Source organism: Gamsiella multidivaricata, assembly GCF_025024155.1.
Source record: "Gamsiella multidivaricata strain RSA 2152 chromosome Unknown BC939scaffold_13, whole genome shotgun sequence".
NCBI classification, from domain to species: Eukaryota; Fungi; Mortierellomycota; class Mortierellomycetes; order Mortierellales; family Mortierellaceae; genus Gamsiella; species Gamsiella multidivaricata.
The window spans coordinates 36,017-54,301 of NW_026251721.1; the positions used below are offsets into that span (position 1 = coordinate 36,017).

An 18,285-nucleotide genomic window follows, 5' to 3' on the forward strand; every position below is an offset into this window, starting at 1 on the left:
CCCAAAAAAAAGTGACGACACATCTGCACGTGATGACCTTTTCACTTCTCTACTCCACGCTTAACAAAAGGAAACCTCTCTAGTCGGTTGTTTCGAGCCGTGAACTTTACCCCACTCCAGCTCTTCCCTTGTTTCCGCTTCAAAAAAGGACCATTGCCTTCCTCTCGCTCGTATGCGACGCATTCTGTCGCCTGCGCACCCATTCAGTCAACCTCAAAGCAATACCCACAACAGCAGCAATACTAAGTCCAGCACTCATTCCACGCCGCACCAGCACCAGCACCAGCAGCAACAGCAGCAGGCAATGCCGTCCAACCATGGCTCCTCTCAGAACCTTCACCAGCTGCAGCAGAGCGTTATAGGAAGTAGCAGTAGCAGTGCATACAACTTTCAGCCCCATACTGGAAGTATCAACACATCGATCGTCCCCCGACCCACTCAAGGCGACCGCATGACATGCATCGTTAATGCCTCTATCACCTGCATAAGCTCTGGTCCTAGCGTAGCTAGCTCCCGCCAGGACAGCTTCACCGCCAAGCGAGGGCTTCAGGAATCATTTTACGGTATCAGTAATGGCAGCAGCACCTCAGCTTCAGGACCTTCTTCCAAATTCAGAGCAGGCCGTCGGGAAGATACAGAGCGAGATAAGGGCCAGGACCGCCTGTGGCTTTATGTTTTCGGAGGGTTCCATCAATATACAGACGCGGTCAACAATGATCTCTACCGGCTCGATGTCGATACAATGGCCTGGGAAAAACTGATCTACACCAAGGGCGAACCGCCCTCGAAACGTAACGACCACTCGGCCAGTCTTTGGGGCGACGATCGCGTAGTCATCTTTGGCGGAAGCGACGAGCGGAACCAGTACTGCAACGATGTTCATGTCCTTCATGTGCGGACCCTGACCTGGGAGACGCCCGATGTGAGTGGTATCATTCCGACAGGGAGGGTGAAGCATGCAGCCACGATTGTAGACGACAAATTGTACGTTTCTGGTGGCTGCCTTGAGCAGGAGGCTGTCTCGCAGGAGCTGCTCTGCCTGAACTTGATAACCTGGGAGTGGGAGGAATCTATTGAATTCGTGCCCCGGTACACGCACACGCTGTTTATATATCGCGACAAGCTGTTTGCCTACGGCGGCTATAACGAGGAGATGGATCGTACAGGGGTGATCGCCTACATGGACATGGACTCATACCAAGTCACAAAAATCAATGTGTCGAACGATATTGCGCCCAACGTCGCTGCACAGCAATTCTCACAGGTCTGTGGACATCACCTTGTCGTGGTCATTTCCCAAGGTGTCCGCTACGAGCTGCAAAAGTTTACGGGTGGTATCTGGACCCTCGACCTAGATTGTTTCCAGTGGATAAAGCACGACGACTGGAAGGTCCTGGGCGAAGACTGCACATGGCACTATTTTTCTATGGAGAGGGACGGTGAACAATTCCATTTGATCGGTGACGTCCACGAGTCGGACGAGTACTTCAAACAGCTGCTCACGATCGACTTACGAGAGTACGGGACCTTCCAGGAGCCACCCGTGACGATAGGATATGAGCTTGGAAGATTGCTGCAGGATCAGATGTCGCTGGCCGATTTTCAAATTCTGTGCACAGGAGTGGACGCTCAGGCTACTTCATTGCAGGGGATGGCACCTTTCAGCGGATATTATGCGCCTTCGGACAGTAGTGGTGATCACGATATGATGATCGACAGTCATCCGATGATCATGAGCCGGAGGATCCGATCACAGCGACAGACACCGTCCTCCAGCCGCGCTCACAGTCCTCAACAAGATCCTATCTTGTGTCACAAGTTGATCCTAATGGCGCGGTGGCCACATTTCGCCAACATGGTTCAGTCTGGAATGCTCGAAGCCCAAACGAACACCCTTACGGTGCCCGAGTCATACGAGACCGTCAAGGCGTTTGTCGATTACTTGTACACGGACACAATTGAGGGGATGTTAACGGATACAATTGCAGATCTGCTTGTCATGGGTAGCATGTATGTGATGCAGAGACTGGTCCAGCTCTGCAGCTCGGTGCTCCACCAGCAGATCGATATTGAAACTGTCGCAAGGATTTACCATAGCGCAGGGCTGAGTGGACAAACTGGCCTGCGCCACAGGGCGCTCAAGTTCATGTTCAGGAATTATGGTCCGGTCAGCAAGACTGTAGGTTTCCGATCACTGCCCAAGGAAGCACTCTTTGATTTCTGGGACTCGACGCCTGAAGGTGCCGTCATCAATATCGCGGTCTGATTTTGATTTTGCTTTCGCTACACGATTTTTGTTCTATAATCTCTTTTTGCTGATCGCGCAAAACTGTTCATATTTAAAGTTTTTTTTTTTTTTTTTTTTTTTTTTTGGCACTCAAGCAACTTGCGGTAGTATTATATCGAAACAGCAGCACAACAATAATAAAGTAACAATTGAGGAATGGCAAGTCCTCTATGCATTATGCGATGTATGAATGTCCCGAACTGGTCCTTGTGCAGCAATGGCTTTTCTGCCGTGTGTGTGTGTGTGTGCAGCCAAGGAAATAGTCATGGAAGGGCATGGAAAAAAAATACACGCGCACTGCGGGAAGGCACAGCCGAGTGTCGAAACCTAATTGGGGTGCAAAATGCCGTCGCCACCGATCCGTTTTGTGCGGAGTTCACAGAACCGAACAAAAGGAAAGCAAGCAGTTTTGTCTCTCTTTTTCTCATCTCTCGCACTCTCTTCGCTCCTTCATCGCCATCCAATCTTCGCCATCACTTCCATCAACATAAAAAGGTAAGAGTAATGCATCGCCGCGAGCTTTCTTTCGTACTTGTTTTTAAAGACGACAGACTCCTCACTGACAAACCAACTAAAACCACACACTTTTTTTTCCCACCAGAAGGAATCCCACACACACATACACACACATACACACACACATTCGACGCGATATCCACAGAATGACGAGTGTCCAAGACTTGTTCGCGCAGGGCAGCCACTCCTTTGCAGATGAGGACTATGAAGAGGCCCTGAGCTATTATTCCAAAGCCATTGAGATCAACGCGACTCATGCGGAGATCTTCTTGAAGCGGTAAGCCAGCCAGCTGGTTTGTGATGGGGGGAACACTCACTGTCCAAGTCGTTGAACGTTTATGCTGAACTGAGATAGCATAACACTCAAAACTGAGAAACTTACCCTGTTTCCTTCATATTCATAGCTCTGCCACGTATCAAAAACTTGGAAAGGACAAGGAGGCCTACGAGGATGCTGTTCGGGCTTTGTCACTTATCAAGGAAAAGCCTGGTGTGGATGTTGAAGTTGAGGCCAAGGCCCAGCTTCGTAAGGGGTGAGGACAAACAAACAAAAAAACGCTGTTTTGTTGATAATCCACTTCGTTTTGGCTACTCTCTCCCCCGCCCCTCTCATATCAAGTATTTTTCATTGCCACTAAAACGTTTGAAAAAAAAATCCTCCCTTGCTTGATATTTAGAGTGGCGGCATTCCATCTCCAAGACTATCAGACAGCCAAGCTCGCATTGGAGGCATGTCAGGTTTTGAGCCCTGAACAGCGCACGTTGGCGAGCTGGATCCGTAAGAACGAGCAGGAGTTGGCGAAGCTACCCAAGCCTGCACCTGCAGCAGCTCCAGCTTCAGAGGCTACCCCAGTTGCATCGCCGACCGTGTCTCTTTCACCCGCCACGACTCCAGTCCCTGCTCCCCTGACTCCTGCGGCCCACCGTGTCAGGTACGGGGTTAACTCTTGCTGGTCTTTCGCTTCTGAAACGTGACACGTAATGACCAGATAGAGAAGGAGGGAGAGAGAGGATCTTACTAACATAATTCCGGTTGCTCGGACTACTAGACACGAGTGGTATCAGAACGACACTTTCGTCACCATCAGCGTGTTTATCAAGAACACGAAGAAGGAAGCTGTCGACATCAACATTACTGAAAAGGCTCTATCGGTGTCTGTGAAGATGCCGACCGGATCAGACTACAATCTGGAGCTAGACCCACTAAGCCACGAGGTGATCCCCTCGGAGAGCAAATACGAGGTCCTTTCCACCAAGATCGAGATTCAGCTCAAGAAGCAGGTCTTTGGTATCAAGTGGGGCGCTCTCGAGGGCAACGATGCTAATGCAGGCTCCATGGCCACTGTTTCAGGTGGGTCTTTTATCCGTGCGCCCATTTCCCTTTTTTTTTATATATTTTTTATAATGGGCTGAATATGCATTACGCTAAGAGAGAAGTTGCAATCTTTATTAACGTATTGTGATACTATTTCGTTATTCCTTATTTGTTTTTCTCTCTTGTCTGCTTGACTTGACGATGAACAAACAATAGCGAGTGCTACGCCAGCATACCCGACATCCTCTAAGAAGGCCAAGAATTGGGACGCTTTGGAGAAGGAGGTAGCGAAGGATGAGGAGAAGGCAGACGGGGACAAGGCACTGAACCAGTTGTTCGCACAGATCTACAAGGATGCTGATGATAATGCGAAGCGGGCTATGATGAAGAGCTTTACGGAGAGCAATGGCACATGCTTGTCGACTAACTGGGATGAGGTCGGCAAGGGAACTGTTGAGACGCGTCCTCCAGAGGGAATGATCGCCAAGAAGTATAACCCGTAAAGAGATCATGGCAAATGCTATCCATTCACACACACCACATACACACGATCAAGGAATTGATTATTTCCTATATACAAATGCAAAGGAAGAGGGAGGGAAAAAACAATGCTATTTGTATACAGCATAGCACACAAATATGTCAATGCTAGTCGCCCACCAAATAATAAAACCAAAGCTGTTTGGCGGCAATTGTTCGTGCACTTTGAGGGCTGTTCACTTGTTCACTGATATTTGGAGAGCCTGACTCTGAAGTGGAGAAAAACGCCAGTGCTCCAAAAAAAAAAAGGGAGCCTTTGCAAGTAATATACATCCCAGCTGGACAGTGAAACCAATCGAGGTATGAAGGGCACTATGGATCTATTGGCACGCTAGATATCGGCACGCTGCATGTGGCATTGCTGTAGTGCCTACATGGACTAGTATGTGGGCTAGAGAAACACTTTTAAGCCTCCGTGATCTGGACCATCATGGTCGCATTGGTCGTTGCTGCGTCTTTTGATTATGAAGTTGATTGCTCTTTTCTTTTTTTCTTTTTCTTGAGAGCAAACAAACAGAAATACGAGTCGGGTACAAACAGTCGAACATGATTTGTCCATCCCCTTCTTCGTAACAGCCTTTATTTGTCGTAGCGGATAAATAGCATTGAGTTGCGAAGACAGGGTGACAGGGATGTGTATAAAGTATATAGTGAGGCTGGACGAGCTTGCATGGCTGAGCTGAGGAATGGCAGGTGGAGCATATGAGCTTTGTCCCAGCTCCCAGGATCTTCACGCAGCAAGGGCTGCACAGCTGTGCTATGGATCCAACCTGGATGGAGTGTGCTTTCGGACATGCCAGGACATGCCAGCAAAGTGCCATCGTCGTCTCCTTCGCCCTTGCCTCCGTCGCCGGCTTACAAGGAATGTGTATCGATCGATGAGGAGGAAGAGATGCTGACGATACCGATGCCCGATATTGAAACTGATACCCAGCCATAGTCTTTTTCCCCTTCTCCTACAGCCTGCTCTCTTGTTTCTCTTCTTCTCTCTTTACTCTTCGAGCCCTCTTCCTCCTCTTGCCAGTCCATCCCCTCCTTCTCGCCTCCTCTCCCCCTGCCTTCTTCCCATCCCCTGCCCTTCCGCCTCCAGCCCGGCACCCTCTGACGATCACCCCCTTCGCCCAAGTCCTCCATCGCCTCGAACTTCCTTCATCCCACCTCATCTCGCAAGACCCCTCCTGTCTCATCCCTTCCTCTCATCCTTCTTCACCCTCCTCCCTGCTTTGCCCGCCCTTCCAAGAGAAACCCCTAACATGAAGCTATCAAGGGCCACCCAGTTTCTGGCCTTGTGTGCAGCCTCGCTGCTGGTCACCCTCCCGTCTCTTACCCACGCACAGGGCCTCACTCATGGCCCTCTACTACCCGGTGCGACCGAACACGCGACCGAAACCGCGACCGAACCCGCGACCGGGGCGCCTCATCCTTCAGCTGCAACACCTACTCCCACCACGACTACGACCACCACGACCGCGGCCGCCCCTCCAGTTGCCACGACCACTGCACCTGCTGTAACAACAACAGCAAGTGTCACCACGACCGCTGTCCATACCTTGACCACCTCGAGGACCACCGTAGCCGTGGTCACTACACTCACAGGCACAATAGCTCCAACAACAACCGCCCCTGTGCTTCCGACCGATGGCTCATGTCTGAACTCCTTGACCTGCACAGGAGGGCAGATCTGTGGTCTCGCTGGCAACTCTACCACTGGCATGTGTATGAAGGTCGCCAATGTCTGTGCTGCCCAGCCGCTTCAACCCTGTGTCACCAGCGCAGACTGTCTTAACGTTGCGTTCTCGTATTGCGCTGTATTCAATGGTTCAAATGTCTGCACCGGAACTGGAATCCCTGGAACGGACAACGAGTGCCAACAACCGGCTGACAACAGCTCCGTCATGTCCACGCTCAAGTTTGCCGGTATTGCTGTTGGATCTGTCGCAGCGCTGGGTGTCGCCTTTGCTCTCGTTCGCTGGCAACGTCGTCGTCAGCGCTCAAAGATGCCCGCGGAGATGTTCGGAGAGATGGACTATGGTGCACCCAAGGCTGTCGAGAGCTATCCGTTCTCGAGCCGTCCCAATGCTCATGGAAACGACCATGCTCCCTCACCACCCGGTTTCAACGACGGATACGACAACCACAACCAGTACTACGAAGAACCTGTTGGGTATACTAACAACATGCACGCGGGCAAGATGCACCAGGATCAGTACCATGGCCATGACCAATACGACAACAACCAGTACTATGGCAATGGCCAGAAGGACGATGGTTATGGCTACAGTCAGCATGGCGGCCAAACTAACGATGGCTACTATGACAACACTGGATACGATGAGTATCCCCAGCATCCGATTGCGTCTCCTGCAGCTGCCAGGGCTGCGTCACCGCGCCATCAGAACTTCAATGCCATGGATGGCTATGGTGCCGAGCCTTCAGAGCTGGACTTTGGTGGGCATGGGCATGGTCAAGTTGCCGGACACGGTGGATATGGCGGTGGTCGCTATTAAAACACAGGTAGAAAGGCAGTTGTTTTGTCTTCTGTCCTCCCATCTCCTCATGTACTTTTCTCACTTTTGTTTATCTTGGTATTGAAATAAACGGAAAACGAAGCATATTCTCTTCCAATTGCTCCTGTTGTTCTCAAGGCTTCATGGCCCTAAATTGCGGAATTGGGAGTTTGGATTTTTTTTATGGTCACGTGCATGATCTGAGACTTGAGACTTGCAAAAACGAGTAAGCTTAGGGCGTTGGCATCGGCTTCCCATTGCTTCACATTGACCACCGACCTTTTTTTATTTTTGCAATGACGATCCTTCCTCTGAACTCGACGCCAGGGAGGAGCACACCGAACCAGAGCTCAAATGCATCCTACTTTCCTGCACAGGGCGGGCTGACCATCGGTCTTCCCAGCGACGGATTCGGTCGGAGGAAATCAGATGGCGGCAGTAGACGAGTTCATGGAAACCTGCATGGGTCCAGCGGCGGGATAACAAGCTTTATGCCCTTGTTTCTGAGGCGACTATTCAGGTTCCCCCACATGGATTTCCAGGTACGCGGAATGGAGGAGAATTCCTTGCAACCAAAAAAGAGAATATATATATTTATATATCGATGAATGCTGCTGTGGAGAGAGCAAAGCAACGTGCACGACAGGATTCAGTGCGAAATTGACAGGATGTGGACTTTCCTACTTTGCCTTCCTTGCTTAACCCTGGATGACAACCACTTTACCGACTTTTAGTTTGCATTATGGCAGATGGCTTATCTCTGCATATCGCCAAGGATAGTGTAAGTCGATCGTAGACAGAAACTGTTTGAAGTACACTTTTGGTTTGCGATTTGTTATGGTCAGAGCTAATTGATACTTTGAAAAAAAATATAAAAAAAAAATGCTTCGTTGCTGTCTAATAGATATCGGAACATTCATTACCACAAACGTAAGGGAGGATTGCAGTCGACAGGGATCATGGGAGTGTTCCTTTTCCAGCATATGGAAACGATTTGGACATCAATGGCATCAGGACTGACTGACTAACTGAATGTATCGCACGTTCGTCATTACAGAGACCAAGAATCAATGGGCACGAGACGATCCAGCATTCATGGTGATTCTATCAGGGATTTTGAGTTGTAAGTACAATGACGCGACTTTGGTTCTTGTACCTATGACAGTGGCAAGGGATCTCATATACGATTATTTTTTTTTTTACGTTGCGATAGGCTCGGCGATCGCTTGGGGATTGGTATATGGACATGGAATGACGGGCATCCTTCGGATGATGCTATATATGGTCTTTGTCGACTTCGTGGTTATTGGAGTGATTGTTGCGACGGTCTGCTGGTAAGAGCGCGAAGTCTTGACTTGCGGTTGAGGGCGCTTTTTTTTGTGTGTGTGTGTGTGTGTGTCAAAAAGCAACGACCATGGTTCTCATAAGTTTTTTTTTGCCGACCCATCTCGATCAGGACTATCGCAAACAGATTTCTTGCAAGGGCAAGCGTCTACTCAACAGATCAGTCGGTCGAATGGCAGTACGCATTCGACATCCATTGCAACGCGTTCATGCCGGTGATCGCGCTGCTGTATATCATCCAGATGGTGTTTATGAAGATCCTGGCCAAGGACTTTTGGATTTGCGCGATGCTCGGTAACACGTTGTACATGACTGCGATCGTTTATTACTGCTACATCACCTTCTTGGGGTACAATGGTAAGTCCAAAGTGCAACACTGGAACTGTTGGTGTTCTAGTTAACGATCTTATTTGTGGTTGATGCAAGATATAAAAATATTGACCCCTTCGAATCTTTTTTTTTTCTCGCATCGTTCTTTTAGCATTGCCATTCCTGAGGCATCCAGAGATGTTCTTATATCCGATTACGATCTTTGTTATCCTCTATGTTCTGGCTTTGATCTTTGGAGTGAACATCAGCTCCAAGGTTCTTGCATTGTATTTTGGATGAGATCAATTGAAAAAGAAGGAAAAAAATAGGACAGCTGGTAGACGTCCCTTGTCGGCTTTCTTCGATAGGCAGGACACGCTTGAAGATCCATGAGAAGACAAAATAAAGCTGTAACATTAATTGAGAAAAATATAAAGAGCTTAGACTCATAACTATGCAAGTTGATCGGCTGAGACGTAAACCACATTGGTGCTGCTGCCGATATTGGATTCCTATAGTTGATACTTGTCGTCTATCTGCGCGTCATCATGCGGACCGAGTTGCTTTACGGACCCTTTGAGACGCGAAGATCGGGCCCAAGGGAATCGATGTTGTCTACCTGCGATTGGGTATCATCAACCGATCCTTCCGCAAGGAGTGAGGTAGAAATCGTCGCAAGATAAACCGTCAGTCTTTGACGCGTCGCAGTCCACACATTTCGATTTTTTTATAAGACGCTGGGCCGCGTTGGACCTGATCAGCACACTGGATCCGGTTAAGGTTATGAAGAATGTTCTCAAGCCTGCAATGTACGTTAGAGGTATAAGGGTTGGGAAGGGCTGGTTGAGCCGTATCTTAGTTTGCAGCGGATTGGTGTATTAGGAATAACCCGTGAAAATTCACTCGATGCCTTTGATTACAATGGTTTGGTCGAGCGTACTAATTCTGCTGGCGCGATACTACGCGAGGAGTAAGTAATAAGGAGGTCAGGAGAGAGACGGATCAGGTACGAATACCTTGGATTCGGGACCACACGACAGGTTGTGAAAGGCAATTGGGCGGTGATACTACTATACCCCTAGCAATGACCTGAAGGCTAAATTTGGATCGACCCTTTCAGTAGGAACTTTCATCATATCTACCTCCTACCGCAGGTAAAAAAAAAAAACCTGGTCGTATCACTCCCTTGAACGACCTCTGCTTTTTCCCGCAATTGATAAAGCAAGCACCGTCAACAACGTATGCTAAGTACGTCGCTCAGAGAGAACTGTAAGGAGAGTTTACATGGAGCCAAGGGGCCACGCGCTACACAATGATTTACTCCATTCCCAGAGTTAGGAGGTTATCAAGGGGGTATTCGGTACCGCGGTTCTCCCCTGATTATTAAGATGCCTGTTGTCCTCTGGAGGTCGATATGTTGGCGAAAGGACATCTGAACATCCAAAAGGTATTAGAAGTGACCAAAAGCCGGAGGCGAGGTATAAACAGGTTGAAAGCTCTTTTCCCTTCGCTTCGCACATTTGTAACGCAACAGTGTTACATTAGCACCTCAACATTCCCACAATGGACAATTCAGCTGCGAACTGTGAGCAAAAGTCTTTGGCAGGCTTATCACCCACTGATCCCGGTCTCTTTGCCTCTGGGATTGCCTTGCAGGTGAGTAACTTGACTGTATCACTCGCGTCTCGACCAGGCCCAATGCGGCGACTATGGAATCGAGCTCTTGAGCAGTATAGTGCAAGGCGCAATACGACATCTGACGACAAGAGCACAGATTCATCAATCCTGCGGAACGTCAGCTTTACTGTTGGTCCTGGCCAAGGTACATAGGACCGTTACATCGGGGGCCTTCATTTCAAAATGCATGCGACAGTTTGCAATCTTCTTACAACCAATACTAATGTCAATGATAGTGTGCCTCATTTTGGGAGAGTCTGGCTCCGGGAAATCGACGCTGTTGAATATGATTGCAGGAAGGGTGAATAAAAGACAGATCAAGATCTCTGGAGACATTCTTTTTAATGGTGGAAGCCCAAAAACGCACAGGAAGTTTGGTCAGGTCGGGTACCTCCAACAGGAAGACCATCTATTGCCTTTCATCACGTATGTCTAGTATTATTTCTGCCTTAAAGGCGGTGTGGAGACGAGTTCATCTTTAACTGTTATTAATATTCTCTTGTCTTTGTGACATTTCTTCAGGGTACGAGAGACACTGCGATTTGCAGCAGACCTGAGGATACTCTCCATGTCGAAAGAAGAGAGAGCGCAGCTAGTTGAGTCGATCATTACTGAACTCGGATTGAACAAGTGCGCTGATACCAGAGTAGGGGATGCGCAGGGGTACGAGGAGGGTCAAGGAGGGACGCGAGGTATCAGTGGGGGAGAGCGGCGACGCGTCTCGACTGCGATTCAGTTGCTGACCCGTCCAAGCATGCTCATCTGCGATGAGGTCACCTCAGGTGCGTTATGATCGCGTTGCGCACCTGCTTCATGTAACAGAGCAACTATGGACTGACACTAATTATTTCCCCCCTCCCCCCTCCCCCATATGCGTAGGGCTGGACGCGTTCACGGCACTCGAGATTGTCAAGACGCTTGACTCGTACGCCAAATCCTCCAACAAGACAATCCTTCTTTCGATCCATCAGCCGCGCTCCGAGATCTTTCATTTGCTTTCGGCATCAGGATGTCAACTCTTGCTACTCTCGCACGGCAATGTAGTGTACGCAGGCCCTATCAATCGGCTCCTGTCGTGGTTTGTGTCGGCTGGGGTCGAGCCCTGTCCAGAGTATATGAATCCACTAGATTATGCATTGGATATTTGCAGCTCGATATCATCAGGGATATCGCCAAGTTTCGACCGTATGGACGATCCAGATTGTTGTAGATTACCTTTTGATACAGAGAATCCGGCCTCGAACTCAATGTTCTCGGTTTTAGATCCACCGAACCTTGCTACAACCACTCAATCGCAAATCTCAACCGCTAATTGTGGGACGACGCAGGATCAGACATATGGACCACAAAACACGGATCTGGGACGACAAATTCTGGTCCTCTGCAAACGGAACTGGCTAAACACACGAAGGGACGCGCTCATGTACTGGGGTTCGCTTGCAGTTCACATATTGCTCGCTTTTTCGGTCGCGGCTGTATTTTGGAGGCTGGATGGAGATCAAGCAGGGATTCGGGCGCGTGGGAGCGTGTGTTATCTGTTGTGTGCGTTTCAGCCATATCTCAGTATGATCTTGGCGATATACAAGGGGGTTGCGGACATGAGGGTATTTGAGAGGGAGAGGAGGGAGCGGTTGTATGGTCCGACGGCTTTCATAGTGAGCCATATGATTTGTAGCTTGCCGGTGGTTGTCGTTTATACTTCAGGTAACGGACGTAGTAATACGACATATATTTTTTTGTAGGAAAGGATAGGTTGTTGTTGCTCGAGACTGACACGAATGTTGCTGTGCTTTGTGCAGTGTATTCTCTGATCATATATATGACAGTAGGGTTTCGGACAGATGCGAGCGCGTACTTGCAATGGTATATGCTGGTCAACATTCTCTTCCAATTGATTATGTAAAGTACTAGAACGGATGCTTGACTTTTCAAGGTACAACATTTGTGTTCTTCATTAAACCCTCTTCCTCCCTCTCCTCCCGACCGTTAGATCCGCGTTGGCATTGCTATGTACAGCTCTGGAACGTAACTTTGACCGAGCGACACTTATCGGAAGCGCGTTCTTTTTACCATTTGGTAATAACTTGAATAGTGAATTGTCCTTATGGTAGTTGTTGACACGAACTCTTGTTTAACGCGCTTTAATTCTCTTGCTTCAAGCCCTATCAGCAGGATTCATTGTTTCTTCAAGTCAAATCCCACTATTACTCCGTTGGTTCAAGTACATATCCTTCCATCGTCTCACATACCAAATCCTTATCAGTCTGGAATTCTCGGACCGTAGTTTCGATTGCCCCTACAAGGTATTGGCAGCCAATGGTCTTGATGAGCTACCGGACCCATCAAAATGTGCTTCATGGAACGGAAATACGATTCTGCAGAGCGAATTTGAAGGTCTTGTTCGTTTCTTCCCAGGCCCGATCGCGTTACTTTTGATCCACTTCTGTGTCTATACTGTGGCGGCGTGGGCGGTTTTGTTGGCGAGACCTGTGGATCAAGTGTATGAGGCGGCTAATGGGTCTCCGATCGAGCATGCGTTCCGAGTTCTGATGAGTTTAATTTACAGCGAGAGGCGCCATATAACCAAAGCGAGTCTTAGTAACAAGCGCACTCTTGACGAGAGTAAACTGCCCGCTGGGGAAGCGCATTACGCAATGACAGAGCTGGATGAGTTGCGATTTGACGCGCTTGATGATAACAAGCATCAGGGGCAAACGCCGTCGGTGGCTATTCGAGTCGAGAATTTATCATTATCTCTGGTGCGATCAAACTGGGCAGGATACATCAGTGGGTGGTGGCCGGAGACGCGGCGATCTCAGGCTATGCAGAAGCCCCTGCTGCAGGACATCAGCCTCGAAATCCCACCAGCACAGCTCACTGCTATCTTAGGAGGAAGCGGCTCAGGAAAGGTGAGTGTTTTTTTTTTATGGTTGCACGCCCGCATACATGCCAACGCCACCAATTTCTGCTGACCTCTTGTTCCCGCTCCAGACGACACTGCTCAACACCCTCCTCAATAGAAACTATTCCAACATGCATGTGTCTGGCAACTTGTATTTTAACGGAATCAAGAATCCGACCATGGCCCAGACCAACGCTATGTGCGGCTATGTCCGACAAGACAATGGATTTTTGATGCCACATCTCACTGTCAGAGAGACCCTTCGGTATGCTGCAGAACTTGGAATGAGCCGCTCATTGTCGAAAGCTGAAAAGTGGGTCAAGGTTGAGGAGATCGTTGACGTGCTTGGACTACGAGGATGCGCCGATGTGATGATCGGAGGATACGGCACTATGGGATGTTCTGGAGGTCAGAAACGACGCGTGTCTATTGGTATGCAGATGGTCACAGATCCTGCATGCTTGTTCCTGGACGAACCCACCAGCGGTCTGGATGCGTTGACCGGTAAGCGATGAACAGTGGAGCATAGGATTCCAATTGGATATGATGTCGTGATGCCAGACTATTGGCGTACAAAAACAACTCACCAATTTTTTTACTGATAGCACTTTCTTTGGTACAGCTGCTGAAGCGGATAGCAGCAAGTGGAAGAACTATTGTGTGTACAATTCACCAACCGCGAGGGGATATCTGGGATGAGTTCGATAATGTCATTTTGCTGATGGAAGGCGGAAGACCAGCTTTTGCAGGAAAAGCAACCGAGGCAGTGAATTTCTTTGAGCGAGCAGGGCATGTCATGCCCAAACACACGAATCCTCCAGGTACGACTTTTCTCAGTGTGATCTGTATCGCGTCCGATGCACCTCGAATTGCGCCCCTCGCTTCAACTCACTCCTACCTGCACTGTCTTATTTTCGCTAGATTTTATAGTTGACACAATATCTGTCAACTCGCGTTCTGCAGAGCTTTATGCATCATCCAGAGCGACAACGGACGCGCTCTTTGCCTTGTATCGCGAGGAGAGCGAGAAGGAAATACAACAAACGATGGATGGCGCCAGCTTTCTGATTTCCCAGAATCAGATCCAAACGCCCGGTCGTGCTCGCGCTAGCCTTTCCAGTTCAATCAGCATCTTGACACGTCGTTCGTTCAAGAACGCGATCAGGCAACCGGGCTCCTATCTGAACCGGATTTTACAGCCCGTTCTCATTGTGCTCCTGACGGTGATCTTCTTCTGGAGGTTGGAATCGACCTCCGTGGGCCTGCTCAACCGCTTGGGACTTTTTCACCAATTGATGGGAGCCACACTGGCGGGGCTCATGGTTCACATCGAGGTGTTTCCGAGAGAAGTATGTTCATTGTCAGCTTGCAACTTTTCAACTGTACGAGGAAATATTGTCCCTAACATTCAGGCGTGAATTTTTTTTTCTTTGAAATCTTAGAGAGACATTGCTTTTCGCGAGGTCTCTGACGGACGATATGACGCTACTGCATTCTTAGTTTCGTACATGATCAACGAGTTGCCGTTGTCCCTACTCAGCGCGTGCCTCTCCGCAGGGATTATCTTTCAAGTCACAGGGCTCCAGACGAACGTCAAAAGTGTTTCTTCCATGGTGTTGGTCATGTTTGCATACATCACCACCGGAGAAAGCCTCGGTATTGCTTATTCATCCTGGTTCGTATCGAATGGAGGCCTTGGTGTGGCGTTTATGAACTCAACGGTACGAATCATCATCCCTGAAAAGATACAGCAAGAATGAGCGTGGCTGCCTCGAGAACTCCGAACAAAAAAAGCAGCATTGTGACACAGGGATGGAAGGAGGATGTTCCGCGGCACTCCCGCCTTCTTTTCGTCTTGGACTATGTGCCTACATCCCGCTGAAACGAGGTAGTCTAACATCTCCAACTAACTGCTAATGTCTTTTTATTTCGCATCTAATAGGTGCTGTGGATGTCCTTTATGGCAGGATTTCTGACACCGAAACTGCCATGGATCCTTTGTCAGATGAACTTCGCCTCCATCTTTCGGTATTCTGCGCGAGTACTGTCTTTAAACGAGTTTCGAGGCCTGGCTATGATGACGGTATCGACATCGGCATCAGCATCGGCATCGATCGTTCCTTCAGATATAGGTTTAATATCGAACGCATCTTTGACACAGACACCACCATCGTCGACCCCTTTTCAGAAGGGTGAGGCTGTGTTAGAATTTTTAGATTTTGCGGACCAGAGTTTGGAGCGCTGTATTGGAATAGTCTTTGGGCTGATGATGCTGTACAGGGTGATGGCCTGGGGTACCCTTGTTGCCAGGGCAAGGTCCTTGTGCTCGAGGTGATATACGAACAGGTGTTATTGCTATAAAGGCGAAGCACATGATACTGATGATCATGGCGATCCCGGGAATCAAAGATGCTTACTGCTTGAGGATAATAATGGGAAAGGGGGCATTGCTCGAGTGCATCTTCTCACGAGGGAAGGTCGCAATGGACCTCAGCACCTCAGCCCACATGGCACAAGGTCCGAATCCAAATAAAGAATGCAAAAATACCTTGCCAAGTCTGTGGTCAGTACATCCATCCATCCCTCTGAAACGCTTAAAGGAACACCTCTCCCCCTCACCTCTTCTCTTGACTTTCTTCACTCTTCCTTCTTCATCCTTCCCCCCTGGCTTATTCTTCATTCATTCCTCTCTGCAGAAATCCCAGAGCTCTTAAAGGTTCGTGTTTTTTTTTTTTTTTTTTTTTTTTTTTCAAAGGGCTCAATTGGTCGCCTGTACAACCCGTGTTAGGATTGCACCAGCCGGGAGTGGGCAGGAAAAACAACGTTTCAAAAAAAGTCAGTTAAAAGATTCATAAAGCAGCAAAATGATATTCACTCATCTTTTCTTTTTGTTTTTTTGTTCATCAGGCACCATCCCTCATCTTTCGAACTTGAACAACCTGTCCTTTTCACGAATCTGATTCAACAGCAAACTCGGTCGACCTTTATAACTTTTTTTATATTTTTTTCGGTATAAACACAAAGGTGAGCTCAGCAAGGAATTAAGTGAGACCGAGAAGGTCTCCTTCGAGGAAACTTTTCAAGCTCTGGCAAGGAGAATGGCCTAAACCTCGCGAATTCTTCGTGCTTGCTGGCAACCCACCTCAACATCACGCCTTTTGAATAGCTCAACTAAACGTCGCCCGGTTTTTCTTGCATTTCATAGGCATCCTGAATCAACTGCCTTACGCCAGTCAAACGCAGCACTCGACACCTTTTTTTTTTTTTCCCTTTTTCTTTCACTCAACACACATTTCTTCAAGATGATGAAAATCCTGGACAAGATCAAGAACCATGCCCACATCGGTCACGATCACGACGATGAACGCGCAGCAGAGGAAGCCGCACAGCAGGAGGCGAAGCTTGCCGCAGCCGCAGCGGCCGCAGAAAAAAAGAGGGAGAAGGAGCATGGACCGAAGGTCCATCCGGAACTGCTGGAGCTCTATACTGTCACAGACCATGTCCTCGGTGTGGGCACGTTTGCGACCGTCAAGGAGATTATCCTCAAATCGACTGGTACGTTCGAATGTCATGGGATTATCAGTCTGCGCGTGAACAAAGAAACAAAGAAAGAACGCAGCATGCAAAATGGGAGTTTTCTATTTGAGGATGGTCTGAGCGCCTTTTTTTTTGAGGTACAGATATGCATGGTGTACTAAATGTCCCACTACACGCATCTGATGAATGATAGGCAAGTCGTACGCACTCAAGATCATTCTCAAAAAAACCCTCCAAGGAAAAGGCACTATGCTCGACACTGAGATCTCAATCCTGTCCAAAGTCCGTCACCCGAACTGCGTATCATTGCTGGAGATGTTCGAGACCGAGGATGCCGTCTATCTGATCACGGACCTCGCCAAGGGCGGAGAGCTTTTTGATCAACTCCTGAACAAAGGTTTCTACACTGAGGGGGATGCCGCTCGTTTGGTCCACGAGATCCTGTTGGGTGTCGAATACCTCCACAGCATGGGCATCGTCCACCGCGACTTGAAGCCGGAGAATCTGTTGTTTGAGGACAAGTCTGAGAACTCACGGCTGATGATCACGGACTTTGGGCTGAGCAAGGTCCTTACGGGCGGAAACGATGTGCTCATGACCGCCTGCGGTACCCCTGGATATGTCGCGCCCGAAGTCCTGGAGCAGATTGGACACGGCAAGCCTGTGGATATGTGGAGCGTCGGAGTCATCGCTTACACCCTTCTTTGCGGATACACGCCATTCTGGGGCGAAGGTAAGCAAAAAAATGAAGACGTCTTTGCCACACTGCTTTTTGAATATGGTGTGGAACTGTGGACCTTATTACTTACAACGGACTATTATTATTATTATTATTATTATTATTATTATTATTTGTTGTTATTGTTGTATCTCTCTGCATATAGACCAACCTTCGTTGTTCGAGAGCATCATCTCGGGAGAATACGAGTATGAGGAAGAGTACTGGAAGGATATCTCTCAGCTCGCCAAATCATTCATCGACTCACTTCTTCGTCCTGCCAATCAAAGACCCACTGCTACCCAAGCTCTGGCCCACCCCTGGTTCCGTGCCATGTTGGAGCAAGACATGGTCACACCTGTTTCTCCCGCCGACAGCGTCAACTTGTTGCCTGGGATGCGCAAGAACTTCAATGCTCGCCAGGCCTTCAAGAAGGCCGTCCGCGCAGTCGGTCTTATCAAGAAGATGCAGGCCAACTCATCAGGATCGTCCTTTGGGTCTGGAGAAGAGAATGACGAGGTCGTTGGGGGCGGCAAGGGCCGTCCAACAAGCACGCTCAGCTTCCATGATATCGTCAGTGCTGCTCTCATAAGCAAGAAGGGCCTCAACCTGAGCGGTACCGAGGAGACTCAC

General features: G+C 48.8%; 6 protein-coding genes across 6 annotated transcripts; all 6 read left to right on the forward strand.

Annotated features, from left to right (window-relative positions):
* Positions 1-74: 74 nt before the first annotated feature.
* On the forward strand, positions 75-2,368 carry BC939DRAFT_442650 (uncharacterized protein). Its single transcript, XM_051554422.1, has one exon. It carries the CDS (start codon positions 173-175, stop codon positions 2,264-2,266), a length of 2,094 nt encoding a protein of 697 aa, XP_051415055.1. The 5' UTR covers positions 75-172; the 3' UTR covers positions 2,267-2,368.
* A 349-nt stretch (positions 2,369-2,717) lies between these two features.
* On the forward strand, positions 2,718-4,807 carry BC939DRAFT_442652 (SGS domain-containing protein). The gene is made up of 5 exons (XM_051554423.1): positions 2,718-3,080; positions 3,208-3,336; positions 3,481-3,735; positions 3,853-4,154; positions 4,335-4,807. The coding sequence occupies exons 1-5, from the start codon at positions 2,950-2,952 to the stop codon at positions 4,619-4,621; spliced, it is 1,104 nt and encodes a 367-aa protein (XP_051415056.1). The 5' UTR covers positions 2,718-2,949; the 3' UTR covers positions 4,622-4,807.
* An 822-nt stretch (positions 4,808-5,629) lies between these two features.
* Positions 5,630-7,269, forward strand: BC939DRAFT_442656 (uncharacterized protein). The gene has a single exon (XM_051554424.1). It carries the CDS (start codon positions 5,912-5,914, stop codon positions 7,163-7,165), a length of 1,254 nt encoding a protein of 417 aa, XP_051415057.1. The 5' UTR covers positions 5,630-5,911; the 3' UTR covers positions 7,166-7,269.
* A 144-nt stretch (positions 7,270-7,413) lies between these two features.
* On the forward strand, positions 7,414-9,243 carry BC939DRAFT_47564 (UNC-50 family-domain-containing protein). Its single transcript, XM_051558518.1, has 7 exons — positions 7,414-7,707; positions 7,900-7,946; positions 8,070-8,095; positions 8,223-8,288; positions 8,379-8,499; positions 8,622-8,866; positions 8,991-9,243. Exons 1-7 carry the CDS (start codon positions 7,462-7,464, stop codon positions 9,116-9,118), a joined length of 879 nt encoding a protein of 292 aa, XP_051415058.1. The 5' UTR covers positions 7,414-7,461; the 3' UTR covers positions 9,119-9,243.
* A 1,001-nt stretch (positions 9,244-10,244) lies between these two features.
* BC939DRAFT_526488 (P-loop containing nucleoside triphosphate hydrolase protein) lies at positions 10,245-15,937 on the forward strand. Its single transcript, XM_051561367.1, has 12 exons — positions 10,245-10,640; positions 10,732-10,921; positions 11,018-11,277; positions 11,375-12,199; positions 12,295-12,394; positions 12,486-12,571; positions 12,656-13,404; positions 13,487-13,901; positions 14,003-14,218; positions 14,319-14,746; positions 14,840-15,118; positions 15,340-15,937. Exons 1-12 carry the CDS (start codon positions 10,382-10,384, stop codon positions 15,730-15,732), a joined length of 4,200 nt encoding a protein of 1,399 aa, XP_051415059.1. The 5' UTR covers positions 10,245-10,381; the 3' UTR covers positions 15,733-15,937.
* An 888-nt stretch (positions 15,938-16,825) lies between these two features.
* On the forward strand, positions 16,826-18,123 carry BC939DRAFT_390025 (kinase-like domain-containing protein; the record flags this gene model as incomplete). Its single annotated transcript, XM_051551899.1, has 3 exons — positions 16,826-16,952; positions 17,128-17,667; positions 17,819-18,123. Coding segments are annotated over 3 exons (972 nt in total), but the record flags the coding sequence as incomplete, so codon positions are not given.
* Positions 18,124-18,285: the final 162 nt, after the last annotated feature.